We start from the raw sequence: 11,484 nt of genomic DNA, 5'->3' as shown, positions 1-11,484 counted from the left end.
AGAAAAAAGAGGGGGTTTTGGATACGGAGTTTCTGCTCCCGAGCTCATCTGCATCTGCATTGACGAAAAAAAAATCAAAACAAATATTAGAAAAATCAAAAATTTTAATTTTTTCGTATGGTAGATAATTTGATGCGTGAGGTCCGCTCCAAATTTCAATTCATTTGAACATCTAAGCAGCTCTCGGCAACAAAAACAAAATTGGGATCTGTAAAATAGTTTACTGTTCACGCACTGTTCTGATCCGATTTGTCTTTTTTGACAAAAGCTCAGATGTCCAAATGAATTGAAATTTAAAGCGGACCTCACGCATCAAATTACCTATCACACATTCTTAAAAACAATTACCTACCACAAAAAAAAATAGTTTCTTTTTTGAATTTTTGTAGTATTTGTTTTGACTTTTCGGACCGGAAGCAGATGAGCCTGGGCACCGAGTTGGATTTTCGGTTTTTTTCTTTCTGAGTTTCGTTTTTTCCTTAGCGGAATACTAGTAGTCCGTACTCCTCGCCGCTACGACCCTGACCGCGCCGCCGCCGCCGCCGTCGCCTTCTCAACTTTGACGGCGAGCAGCCGCGTCGCAGCGGTCTGAGCCAGGGTACCACCACCAGGGCCGACCTCCGGACATGGCGGCGGGGGCGTGGGCCGCGCTCAGGTCGGTCGTGAAGCCCTGCATCGCCGGCTCCCTCATCGGCCTCACCGTCTCCGACCGCTACTTCTCGGTCGCCGCCGTCCGAGGCGCCTCCATGCACCCTACCTTCGAGGGCATGACAGGTAAGCCCCACCTTTCCCCTCTTCGCCCACGGGCCACGGACACAACCCGCCGGATTCTTTTTCGATTTCTTACCGTCGCTGGCGTCTCCGCCAGGTGAATACGCGTTGGTGGAGCGGCTCTGCCTCGAGCGCTATGACTTCTCCCGCGGCGACGTCGTCACCTTCGTGTAAGCTCGCTCGCCGCCTCCGCCGACGCCCCGGCCGGACTGCTTCCAGAGCGTTCCCTGATGCTTCCAGTGGGTCATGGGTGTGGCGGTGCAGATATAAACCGGATCTTGATTCTTTTTTTTTTCGAAATGGCGGATCTTGATTCTTGGTGCTGGTGTATGTATGTGTGTATGCAGGACGCCGGTGGACCACGGGAGGAAGGCGATCAAGAGGGTGATTGGGCTGCCCGGCGACTGGATCAGCGTCCCGGAGACGAAGGAGATCCGGAAGATACCGGAGGGCCACTGCTGGCTCGAAGGGGACAATGGCAGCGTCAGCCGGGACTCGAGAACCTACGGCCCTGTAAGACATTCTACTGCTCCTGCCCTTGAATTTACCCATATTTGGTGTCATCTTGCTAGAAATATCTTTTTTGCAAAGATTTTAGTCCTGGAATTTCCCTGGAACGTCACCCACCCACTCGTCGCCGCCAACGATTTAGTCACCCCTGCAGACTTTTCTGTTTTGCGAAGAGTCTCTCGGAAACTTGTTGTTTCAAATAGGATTACCATGAGGCAAAGCCTGAACTATGAAGAATGCATTGGATTAGGGAGAAATAACCAAAGGAGCAAATGTACAAACAAACTGGTTACATGTCCTCTGGAAGATTACTCCTTCCTCCGTTACAAAATATTTGAAGTTCTAGCTTTGTCCTAGGTCTAATTTTCTGAAGTTTGACCAAATTTATAGAAAAACCTACTAATGTCCACAACATCAAATATATATGGTATGAAAATATATTTTATGATGAATGCTGAATCTAATGAAACTAATTTGGTGTTGTAGATGTTGGTATATTTTTTCTGTATACCTGGCCAAACATAAAGAAGTTTGACTTAGGACAAACCTAGAACTTCAAATATTTTGGAACAGAGGGAGTACTGAAGTATGGACTTCCATATCAAAGTGAATATCAAGATGATTTAAGTATGGAGTTGTGATTCTCATCATCACTGGCCAAGAAAGAGCCCCTTGCCAATGAGTTGCCCCCCTGCTTTCTCCACCGAAGTTCGTCTGGAAAACCCCAAACAATTTCCACGGCTAAACTTTTCTAGAACAGAGTGCACATATGTAAAGTATAGAAGGAGTCCAAGTACAGACACGTGCAAAGATAATTGACAGCAGTTAATTTTTATTACCATGACTATAAAATACTGGGATATCATCCAGTCATATGTAAAGTGTGAAAAGAGTCCAACGGCAGATAAATACAAATATAGTTAACAAACATGGACCCACCGTGAATATCAAATACTGGTGCATTTTTGCATGCTGCTTGGACAGTTGGCTTGTCCACATCACATGTATTGACGTTTAGACAATTATCCGTGAGTCATCGGCACACTCGTCAGTCGTCAGAGTCAAAGTCATCTCTGGAGACTTTTCTATTTTTCCAAGAGTCTTTGCGAGACTTGGCAGATGCTTTCCTAGTTAAACTTGTCCAGAGGCCAACCAGCAGCTTACCTCATCAATCCCAGCCATGGAGGTTGCCATGTCTGCAGTTGCAGGAGAAATTGTGAGCCGATTCACCTCTTCCCTGCTGAACAAGTACCATTCGAGCCGTCCACGCTTGGAGGGGAAGGCGGTGGAGAGGTTGCAACATCTCCTAATGAGAGTTTGCACCATTGTCGAGGAGGCAGACACGCGATACATCACCAACTTCGGGATGATGATGCAGCTCAAGACGCTTTCAGAGGCCATGTACCGAGGACACAGTGTGCTGGACAACTTGAGGTACCGGGTCCTTCAGGATGATGCAGGCTTTGACAAGGTTAGCAGTAATGCCTTATCTAGTAGCGGCTTGTATCTTGCCAAGCGTTCTCGAACAATAACTTATAAGGCCACGCACCTCGAGTCACATGGTGCCTTGGAAAGCTTAGAAATTGCTGTTGCTAACATGGCAGAATTTGTTGTGCTTCTGGGTGGATGTGAGTGCATGTCTCATAGGCCATATGATGTTTATCTTTACACCCACAACTTCATGTTCGGCCGACATGCTGAAAAGCAAAAGCTCTTGAGCTTGTTGTTGCGGCACAACGACCCTCCTGGTGATCATGCACCGGAAGTTCTTCCGATTATAGGTGCTGCAGTAATTGGGAAGAAGACTTTGGTTGCTCATGTGTGCGGCGACGAAAGGGTTCGCTCACACTTCTCTATTTTGCACTTGAATGGAGACAGCCTTTTGAGAACACTTGACCATGGAAGGACCATGGAAGGGATGATCTTGGTAGTTATTGAGTTTGCTTCTGATGTAGGTGACGGTGACTGGAAAAAAATTCACTCATTTCTCATAAGAATGGGCAGAGGAAGCAAGATCATCATCATAAGCAGACTTAAAAGATTAGCCCGGTTTGGATCTTTGAAACCGATTTTCCTAAATATTCTGTCTTACAATGAGTTGAGGTACTTTTTCAAGACACTGGTATTCGGGAGCATAGACCCCGCAGAACATCCACGGCTAGGACAGATAGCAAATGAATTTGCCAAGGTGTTCCACAACAACAAATGTGTTTGCGGATGTGTTGAGAAGAGACCTTGATGTTCAGTTCTGGTGTTGCATACTGGACAAGGGAATAAGATTCGTCAGAAGAAACTTCTCCATATATGGTTTGCCCCCAACCACACTTATAGAGCAAGGCCACCCGGTGGACATAACAGACCTTGCTTTGCATTCACTTAGCATGACACGTTGTACAATTAATGTTTCAACCAAGGAGGAATCACCAAGTGTGACACTGGGGGAACTTCTAGCAGATCCTAGTGTTAGACCCAAAGAAGATTTCATTGCAACTTCATGGGAGTCAAGAGAGGGCAGGCCTGGCGTAGTGGTGAAGTCCTCCCCACTTGTGCCAAGAGGTCCTGGGTTCGAACCAGCCTCTCTGCATTGCACTTTGTAGGGGTAAGACTATGTTCTTATAATCCGTCCCCAGACCCCACCTTGTGTGGGAGCTTCTATGCACTGGGTCTGTCCTTTTCATGGGAGTCAAGAATACCCCCTCACAATTCATTTTCTCATTTTGTTACAAGTCATGCTCCGGGTACACATGAAGTTAGTGCCATGACAGGGAGGAAGCGACGAGGAGTGCCAATCTAATTTTGTTTGAGAACTCGTGTAATGTAACTTGTTGTATTTCTGATACATAATAAACAGATGTGTTTGCATGGACATAAAGCATTTTATGGAGTGATTAGACACCATTCAACTAAACGTATTAGAGAACCCAATTAAGATAAAATTGTATGTTCCATCAGATCCAGCAACCCCCCTGCACTTCTTATTCTAATAAAACCCAAATATCACTCATTACAGTTCGGGTTTAAACATGGAATCGAGCCAACATGAAGCTGCTCCTGTGCTCTGAGTGTTGCTATCTTGTATTCCTCTGTTTATATCTGCTGCTCTGATCTAGTTCCAGTTTGTATTGTAGTAAATCAAACACATATTGCGTTAGCTCAGTGGAATAAGTGTCTCTAATCCAGCTTAGCAGAGCGGGGCTTATACTTGTCTCGGTGCTATTTTTGTTACTGCTATGGTGCCGTGTCCAATTTGGTTACTGTCACCATTGTAATTGAAGCACAGTCCATCTGCAGTTTGAAATTAGTCTGAATCCAGAATACTGGTTTGTCTTTTAGTATTTTTGGTTTAAAAAGTAGCAGCACACATGCTAGGGTAACTTAGATTTGTGGCTGATGTTAAGTCAGGAGAATGTTTGATGTCTTGGGTTGCACAATTTTGGTGGGAAAACAGAGCACACCTGTGTATTTGATGTCAGCCGTAGTCCTGGCCATGATGAACATGTTTATTATCCTTTTGTTGTCTGCTGCATGCAGGTGCCGCTTGGTCTGGTGCAGGGGAGGGTGACGCACGTGGTGTGGCCGCCCCGCAAGATAGGCCGCGTCGACCAAAGGGTACCGGAAGGAAGGGTCATGGCGCAGTGGAATCTCTAGCCTCCCCATCTTCCTTCCCCGGTTGCTTTGTCCCGCAGTTTTGTTTGTTCTCACAGGAGATTCATCATGTAACAATGTAACATCAGCGGCAGGAGGAGGGCATTTGCTGCTCTGCCGTCGCTCGAGTATAGGCACAACGATAGAGAGTTTCTTCTTTTGTAACCTTTATGGGCTGTAGGAACTCATAATTGTAAGGGGAAGCAGAGCTTTTGGTAGGAGCCTGCTAGGCTAGGTAGCTGTTGCCACTGAATTCGTCTGTGGATCCGGTGTGTTTTCGGTGGTTAAGTTCCGCTTCTGATGAATCACCATTTGCTGTGATGATGTATCATGCGTGGAATGAACATTTCGAATCCACAAACTGATTGATTATCTATTATAATTGTGCTAGTATTTCGTTGTTTGCGAAGACAACAAAGTTTGGTATATTCTAACATGTCATCGCAGATTAAAGATAAATGATCTCAAAAAGTACTTGCTGAAGGCAGCACGAAAAGAAACCCTGATCAGCGGAATCTTATGAACTCTTGCACCAGCAAACTGAATCAGATGTCCTTGGTCGTTTCAGTATGCCCAGAACAACTGCAAGCAGATTTAAGGCAACTGCATGGTGACATCTTCAGGGTTCTCTTACAAAGGATATGGAGGTACTTCTGCTGCTGCTATGATTTACCACTAGCCGCGATGCAGTTTTTTGGTTCGTTTGTCTTTCGGAATTATCCTGATGGTTGACATGTGCATATAAGTAATTGATGTACCAGTATCTCAAGTTCATACACCAGTAACAGATGGAAGGCCAAAGTTGGACCAAACACCAGGGATAAAAGAAGACCTCAGATGGAACAAATGCCAGCAATGAAATTGTAATATTCTAACCTTAGTTTCTTACAGAGTTCAGTTCTTAGCTAAGCACACAGAGATGTTATAAAATATTTATATACTTTACCAGAATCTCATGTTGCTAGATTTGTCAACTTAACCTGAATCTCGCGATGTCAGACTGGATCTAGGTGTTGAACATAGAAGAGGCATCACAGCACAACATATACCCTGTAATCTGGAGCATTGAAGTGACAATTTTCACCATGGATGTGTCAAAAAAGGTTTCTGTTAGTATGCTTACTGAGACTCCAAACTCTGAAAACCTCGAAAGAAAGAGCTAAATATTGGTAAACTTCTCAAAAGATGAGCAAATTGACATTCTTATTTGCATGATCTTGTGGAATATGCTTATTTTCATGACAGAACTTAGTTTAACGCTGGCAATTCAAATCTTGAAATGGAACACCTTGTATTGCTCCAGCAGTACGAACACACTTTCTCTTTCTTCAGGAAGATTATATTCATGACTTTCGGTTGTATTACAAATATGACTCTGCTTTGCATATACATACATGACTTCACTATTTTGCTCTTTATGTCCTTGTTAGGTTTTGGATTCTGATGATCCTTGCTTGTCAATGCCAGCCTCCCCGCACGTTCCATTTATCCTACTAGAGAGGCAGATCTGAATCCAAATGTAGAACAGGGAAAGGTAAAAGCAGCTCGATTGGTTGGTTAAAGCTACAGGCTGGCACCTACACAGAAAGAGGCGATGGATCGAAAGGTCAATCCACAAGAGCGAACTAAGAAGGTAATCAGTGAAACCGCCCTTTGTATCAATGAAATTGCCAAATTGGTATATGATACCTCGAGCAAACTAAAGGTGTTGACTAGCCTGAGTATGAATGCTTTCAGCGATTCCTATTAACGTGCACCTGTTGCAACACTGCTCACAATTCATGGTGAACATCCACCGAGTTCTGGTTCTGAAAAAAGCATACAACTGAATTTACTGAACAGTTGCGCTTGCGTTATGTTTGTTGAGTGTGTGATAGTGGCTTTGTACTTCTGTTTGAAAGTGCAGGAACCACTCAGAATAATCATCGATCCGGACAGTGACGGTGAAGGCCGTACTTCCCGGGCGATTCTCAACGTAGAACCAGGTATGCATTGTTGTTACCAAAGAAGCACGAAATCATCATTTGCAGCACAAAGAAATTGTAAATGAGACGAAGAAAATCACCCTCTGTTATGTATATATTCTGCAGCTGACCTGACAAAAGAAGCCGGCAGCGAGTGGGGCCTGCAGCTTGTGTGGGGGGCGAGGAAGAGGAGGACGAGAAGTGAAACACTGTCCATTGATGCTGCCGCCTTGCTGCTAGGAGAAGGCGAGAGGAGGCGGCAGGAACCTGGGCCAGAAGCACAGAAGGACGAGGCTATTCACGCGGTTGAAGCCGCTCCAGCAAAGCGGTCTTGCCGGTGCAACCCCAAGTACGACACGACCCAGTGGATCACCTGAGGCGGCCTGAGCAGCCATGTCGGCGCCGCACACACTGACGGAAAAAGGTTGTTCGACTTTGGCAAGATCGAAGCACATAGTATCACTTGACCCATGATCCCCACAACTCAAAGACATGCACATCATAGGTCTCCAGAGAGGTAAAGTCCTTTTTTCAACCATTTGAACTGTTGTTTACACGACTTCCACATGATGAACAAACTGAAGAATCACAAATGAGGTATGACTAGCACTTGCAACATGGTTGCAGTGAATTTATTCTACATGCATTGTATAGCTCCAACTTAGTCCACTGGCACTGGCTGCATTGCCTCAGCCTCCTTCCTCAGACCCTCGAATAGCGCCGACGATAAGTATCGCTCTCCCGCGCTCGGATGAACAGTCTGAAACAACAGAGGTGCATCGGTCAGTCAGTCTTCTGAAACTTCTCCATCTTAACATATGTTTGCATAAATTTCATAGATATGGGTATGTATGTCGTACCACGATGAGCTTCCCTTTGTTTTCTGGCCTCTTTGCGAGTTCGATCGCAGCCACTGTGTTGGCTCCTGATGATATCCCCACCTGAGAAAATGTAGCAATTTCAGCACATTTTGAAGTAACCAGTTCAGTTACACATGAGCCAATATAACCATTATTTTCCTTTCCTTAGGGAGCAGTTTTTTTTTTAAACTTACCAGCAGGCCCTCCTGCAGTGCCAACTGTTGCGCCATCTTAACGGCGTCCTCGCTTTTCACCTGTCAATTACATGCATGAGTTCAGTAAGAATTACATAATCTATTCTACCAAAAGAAGAAGTCCAGTTTGATTCGTACCTCTAGAACCTTCTCCATTATATCCATATCCAAAATATCTGGCTTAAATCCAACTCCATTTCCAGTGATGAGGTGAGGCCCTGCAGTTGGGTTCAGTTAGCAACATGATCAGGAACTAACTAAAAAAAGATATCTAGCATGAAAAAGAGAAGAAGAAGGTCTGATCATTTTCTGAAACCAATATCCTACCTGGCTTGCCACCGTTCAGGACATTTGCTTCGGCAGGTTCAACTCCATAGATCTTTGCGTTGGGGTTCTTCTCCTTGAGGTACTTGCCGACGCCGGTGACGGTGCCGCCGCTGCCGATTCCCATGACGAAGATGTCGACCTGCCCGAGCGTGTCCTCCCATATCTCCGGACCGGTAGTCTCGTAGTGCACCTGGACGTTGGCGGGATTCTCGAACTGCTGGAGCATGAAGGCGCTGGGATGGTTCTCATAGAGCTGGGTTGCTTTCCTGACGGTGCCTCCCATCCCCTTGGCCGGGTCAGTGAGCACGAGCTGCGCACCGAAGGCCTTCATGACCACCCTCCTCTCGAGGCTGGTGTATGATGGCATCGTCAGCACGAGCTCGTACCCTTTGAGTGCTGCCATGAACGCCAGGCCGATGCCCATGTTCCCGGATGTGGGCTCAATCAGCGTCGTCTATTTCAGAAGCGACTTATGGTTAGTTTCAGATCCATATGCAGGTGTCATAGTGTGACTGATTTCTTGCAGAATAACGGTGTGGTTTTTTCAACAAGAACTCTGAATTTCTGTCAAAAAAAACTGACACAATGAAGGACATGCCTCCTATTGTTTCGTGTTTTTGCAATCTCAATGCCATTTCCAAATGAAATAAGAACTCAATGCTGAATGACCGGTTTTCTTTTATTTATTTATTTATTTTATCTATCAAAGTTGTTGCTTCCTTCTTTTTTTGACAGCAAATTGTTGCTACTTCCTCTTGGCTGTTGAATGGGCCTGAGCTTAGTTCAAGAGGTACAATACTTTTTACCGAATACAGTTGTCAATCTATCTGAAAGCATGAGTGACGACTGACCTTGCCTGGGGTTATCAGACCCTTCTTCTCCGCGTCTTCGATCATGGAGATTGCTGGCCTGGATCATACATCAGACGTATTAATCACTTATTCACACAGGAAACAGAGGTGGAATTCTTGTTTCCTTCAGATATACTGACGGATAATAAACAGGCTTGTTATTTTCTTATTTCGTTTTACATGCTTGTTTTGGCTGTATATATATTCTTGCGAATAAGTAGAGTAAAAGGTAAGCCTTCAGGTTTGTAAACAGTTAAATCAAACAAGTGGGGTTGTCAGCTCCACTAGGATAAGCTATAGTGGAACATAACAATAGAGATCAGATCCCTTCCACACTAGCTTGTAGATCTGGATGGAGAATTATTGTACTAGTACTAAACTGCAAAGTAGCAAGACTTCAAAGACCAAAATATAAGGTGGACTAGTCACTCATGACTTGTATACATGTATTGACAGAAAAGACTAACTGCATCTGTCTCTGTTCCTTGGATCCCGTGCATATCACTGTCTATGTATACACACTGGCTTGTAGATCTGGATGGAGAATGCATTGTTCTAGACTGCAAAGTAGTCTAAGACTTAAATGACCAAAGGTAAGGTGGACTAGTCACTCATGACTTGTATACATGTATTGACAGAAAAGACTAACTGCATCTGTCTCTAACTCTTTCCTTGGATCCCAGCGCATATCACTGTCTATGCATCACAATGAGGCAGACAAGAAAATATGGATCCGGAGCCCGACTTGTCCATTTATAATTTCCCCCCACGAAAGCGACCGGATTGATGGGGAGGGTATTTTAGTAAATTTGGGTCGCTATCTAGATCAGAACAATAACAATAGTTTGCTCGAGATGTTCTCCAACCAGTGTGTCTATTATAGCATGATAATACCAATAGATTAACCAGTCCCCGTCGGTGAATATGACATGGATCGTATATATGCCGCTCGTTGGCGATATTAGTTCAGGTAGGGATGGATGATAATATATAGTTTGATGATCTTCTGGTTTCATATAGATGGAGACTTGCTGGAGCCTGCCTACGCACAAGTCAAAGATCTGGGGGTTTTGATTATGACCATCGATATTATTGTTATCAGACCGGATATTCGATTGGTTCCACTTGGCTGTCTACTGTCTAGTCTAGAGCAAACGTGGATAAGATGCTAGTTCTTGTCCACCAACCGACCAATCAAGCAGGAATTGATCTGCAGCCACTGGAACATGATCGACAACTGATTGATAACGGCCCACAGACACCACACGATATATACTATAGTAGTAAATTAGGATCTTTGATTTGATGTGCGTGACTGTCACGCGAAGAGGAGATTAATTGAGGTAATAATGAGCAATTAACCTGTCCTTGACGCTGAAGGAAGGCTGGAGGAACTCGAGCTTGGCGGCGACGCGGGCGCCGCACCCCTCCGTCACCTTGTTCAGGTACACCAGCGGCGTCCGGCCGATGAGCTGCCATATCACACATCCGAGGGAGAGGAGGGAGCATCAGATGGAGCTACTAGCTGGTCGATTTATTAGAGGAAGAAGATGGAAGCGGGGTGCAGGTAACGCACGTGGGCGGCGGTGTCCCTGATGTTGAGCACTCCGGGGTGGTCCTCCTGCTGCTGCTGCAGGGTGGAGAAGGAGGACGCGGCGGCGCCGGCGGTCGAGGAGGCGGAGGACGACGACGCTAGGCCGCCGGCGGCGGCCCCTTGCAGCTGGCGGAGGGACTGCTTGTTCCTCACCAGCCTCATCACCATCCTCTCCATCTCTCTGGCTGCTCGGTCGGAAGGTACGTAGCTAGTGGAGTGGAGTTGATGGATCAGTGGCGCGCGGTTGGTGTGCTGTGGTGTGGTTCGTGGGCACGCTACGGGTAGATATATACTCGCTCCGTAATTTTGGTAGGGATTTATAAACAATAAAATGAATGAATGTATACGCTAAAATGCATCTATATGCATCCATATGTGGTTCATAGTGAAATCTCTATAAAGAATTACTCTCTCCGTTTATAAATATAAAACTTTTTAGATATTTCACTATAGACTACTCCCTCTGATTGGAATTACTTGTCTCGTAAATGGATGTATCTAGAACTAAAATACGTCTAGATATATCCAATTTCCGCGACAAGTAATTTCGAACGAAGGGAGTACGTACTGAGCAAATGAGTGAATCTATATTTTAAAGTATGTCTATATACATCTGTATGTAGCCCATACTAAAATCTTTAAAAGGTTTTGGCGGCTTGTAGCAGAGGGAGTGAGTGTGAAAAGCGGAGGGAAGGAAGATCCGCGATTCCGCGTTGGAGATGCTCGTGTGTGGCGCGTACGGGAGGGAGGGACCTTTTCTTTTTGGGA

At 45.2% G+C, this 11,484-nt stretch overlaps 2 protein-coding genes and 1 pseudogene across 3 annotated transcripts; 2 read left to right on the top strand and 1 right to left on the bottom strand.

Annotated features, from left to right (window-relative positions):
• Window positions 1–447: 447 nt before the first annotated feature.
• On the top strand, window positions 448–5,234 carry LOC119311138 (mitochondrial inner membrane protease subunit 2-like). 2 transcript variants are annotated; one of them, XM_037586768.1, is made up of 4 exons: window positions 448–774; window positions 869–941; window positions 1,119–1,284; window positions 4,813–5,234. In XM_037586768.1, the coding sequence occupies exons 1-4, from the start codon at window positions 627–629 to the stop codon at window positions 4,927–4,929; spliced, it is 504 nt and encodes a 167-aa protein (XP_037442665.1). In that variant the 5' UTR covers window positions 448–626; the 3' UTR covers window positions 4,930–5,234. The 2 variants fall into 2 exon arrangements, with proteins under 2 accessions (XP_037442665.1, XP_037442666.1); XM_037586769.1 differs by having other exon boundaries at window positions 634–774; window positions 869–1,029.
• Window positions 1,304–4,805, top strand: LOC119311139 (annotated as a pseudogene).
• A 2,158-nt stretch (window positions 5,235–7,392) lies between the features above and the next one.
• Window positions 7,393–10,988, bottom strand: LOC119311137 (bifunctional L-3-cyanoalanine synthase/cysteine synthase 1, mitochondrial-like). The gene is made up of 8 exons (XM_037586767.1): window positions 10,699–10,988; window positions 10,485–10,594; window positions 9,123–9,180; window positions 8,272–8,725; window positions 8,083–8,162; window positions 7,945–8,004; window positions 7,751–7,831; window positions 7,393–7,650 (listed from the first exon to the last, which is right to left on the bottom strand). Exons 1-8 carry the CDS (start codon window positions 10,891–10,893, stop codon window positions 7,552–7,554), a joined length of 1,137 nt encoding a protein of 378 aa, XP_037442664.1. The 5' UTR covers window positions 10,894–10,988; the 3' UTR covers window positions 7,393–7,551.
• Between the last annotated feature and the right edge of the window lie 496 nt (window positions 10,989–11,484).

This window comes from Triticum dicoccoides, chromosome 5B, assembly GCF_002162155.2.
Source record: "Triticum dicoccoides isolate Atlit2015 ecotype Zavitan chromosome 5B, WEW_v2.0, whole genome shotgun sequence".
NCBI lineage: Eukaryota > Viridiplantae > Streptophyta > Magnoliopsida > Poales > Poaceae > Triticum > Triticum dicoccoides.
The sequence above is the reverse complement of the archived record's forward strand: the minus strand, read 5'-3'. Positions and strand labels throughout refer to the sequence as shown.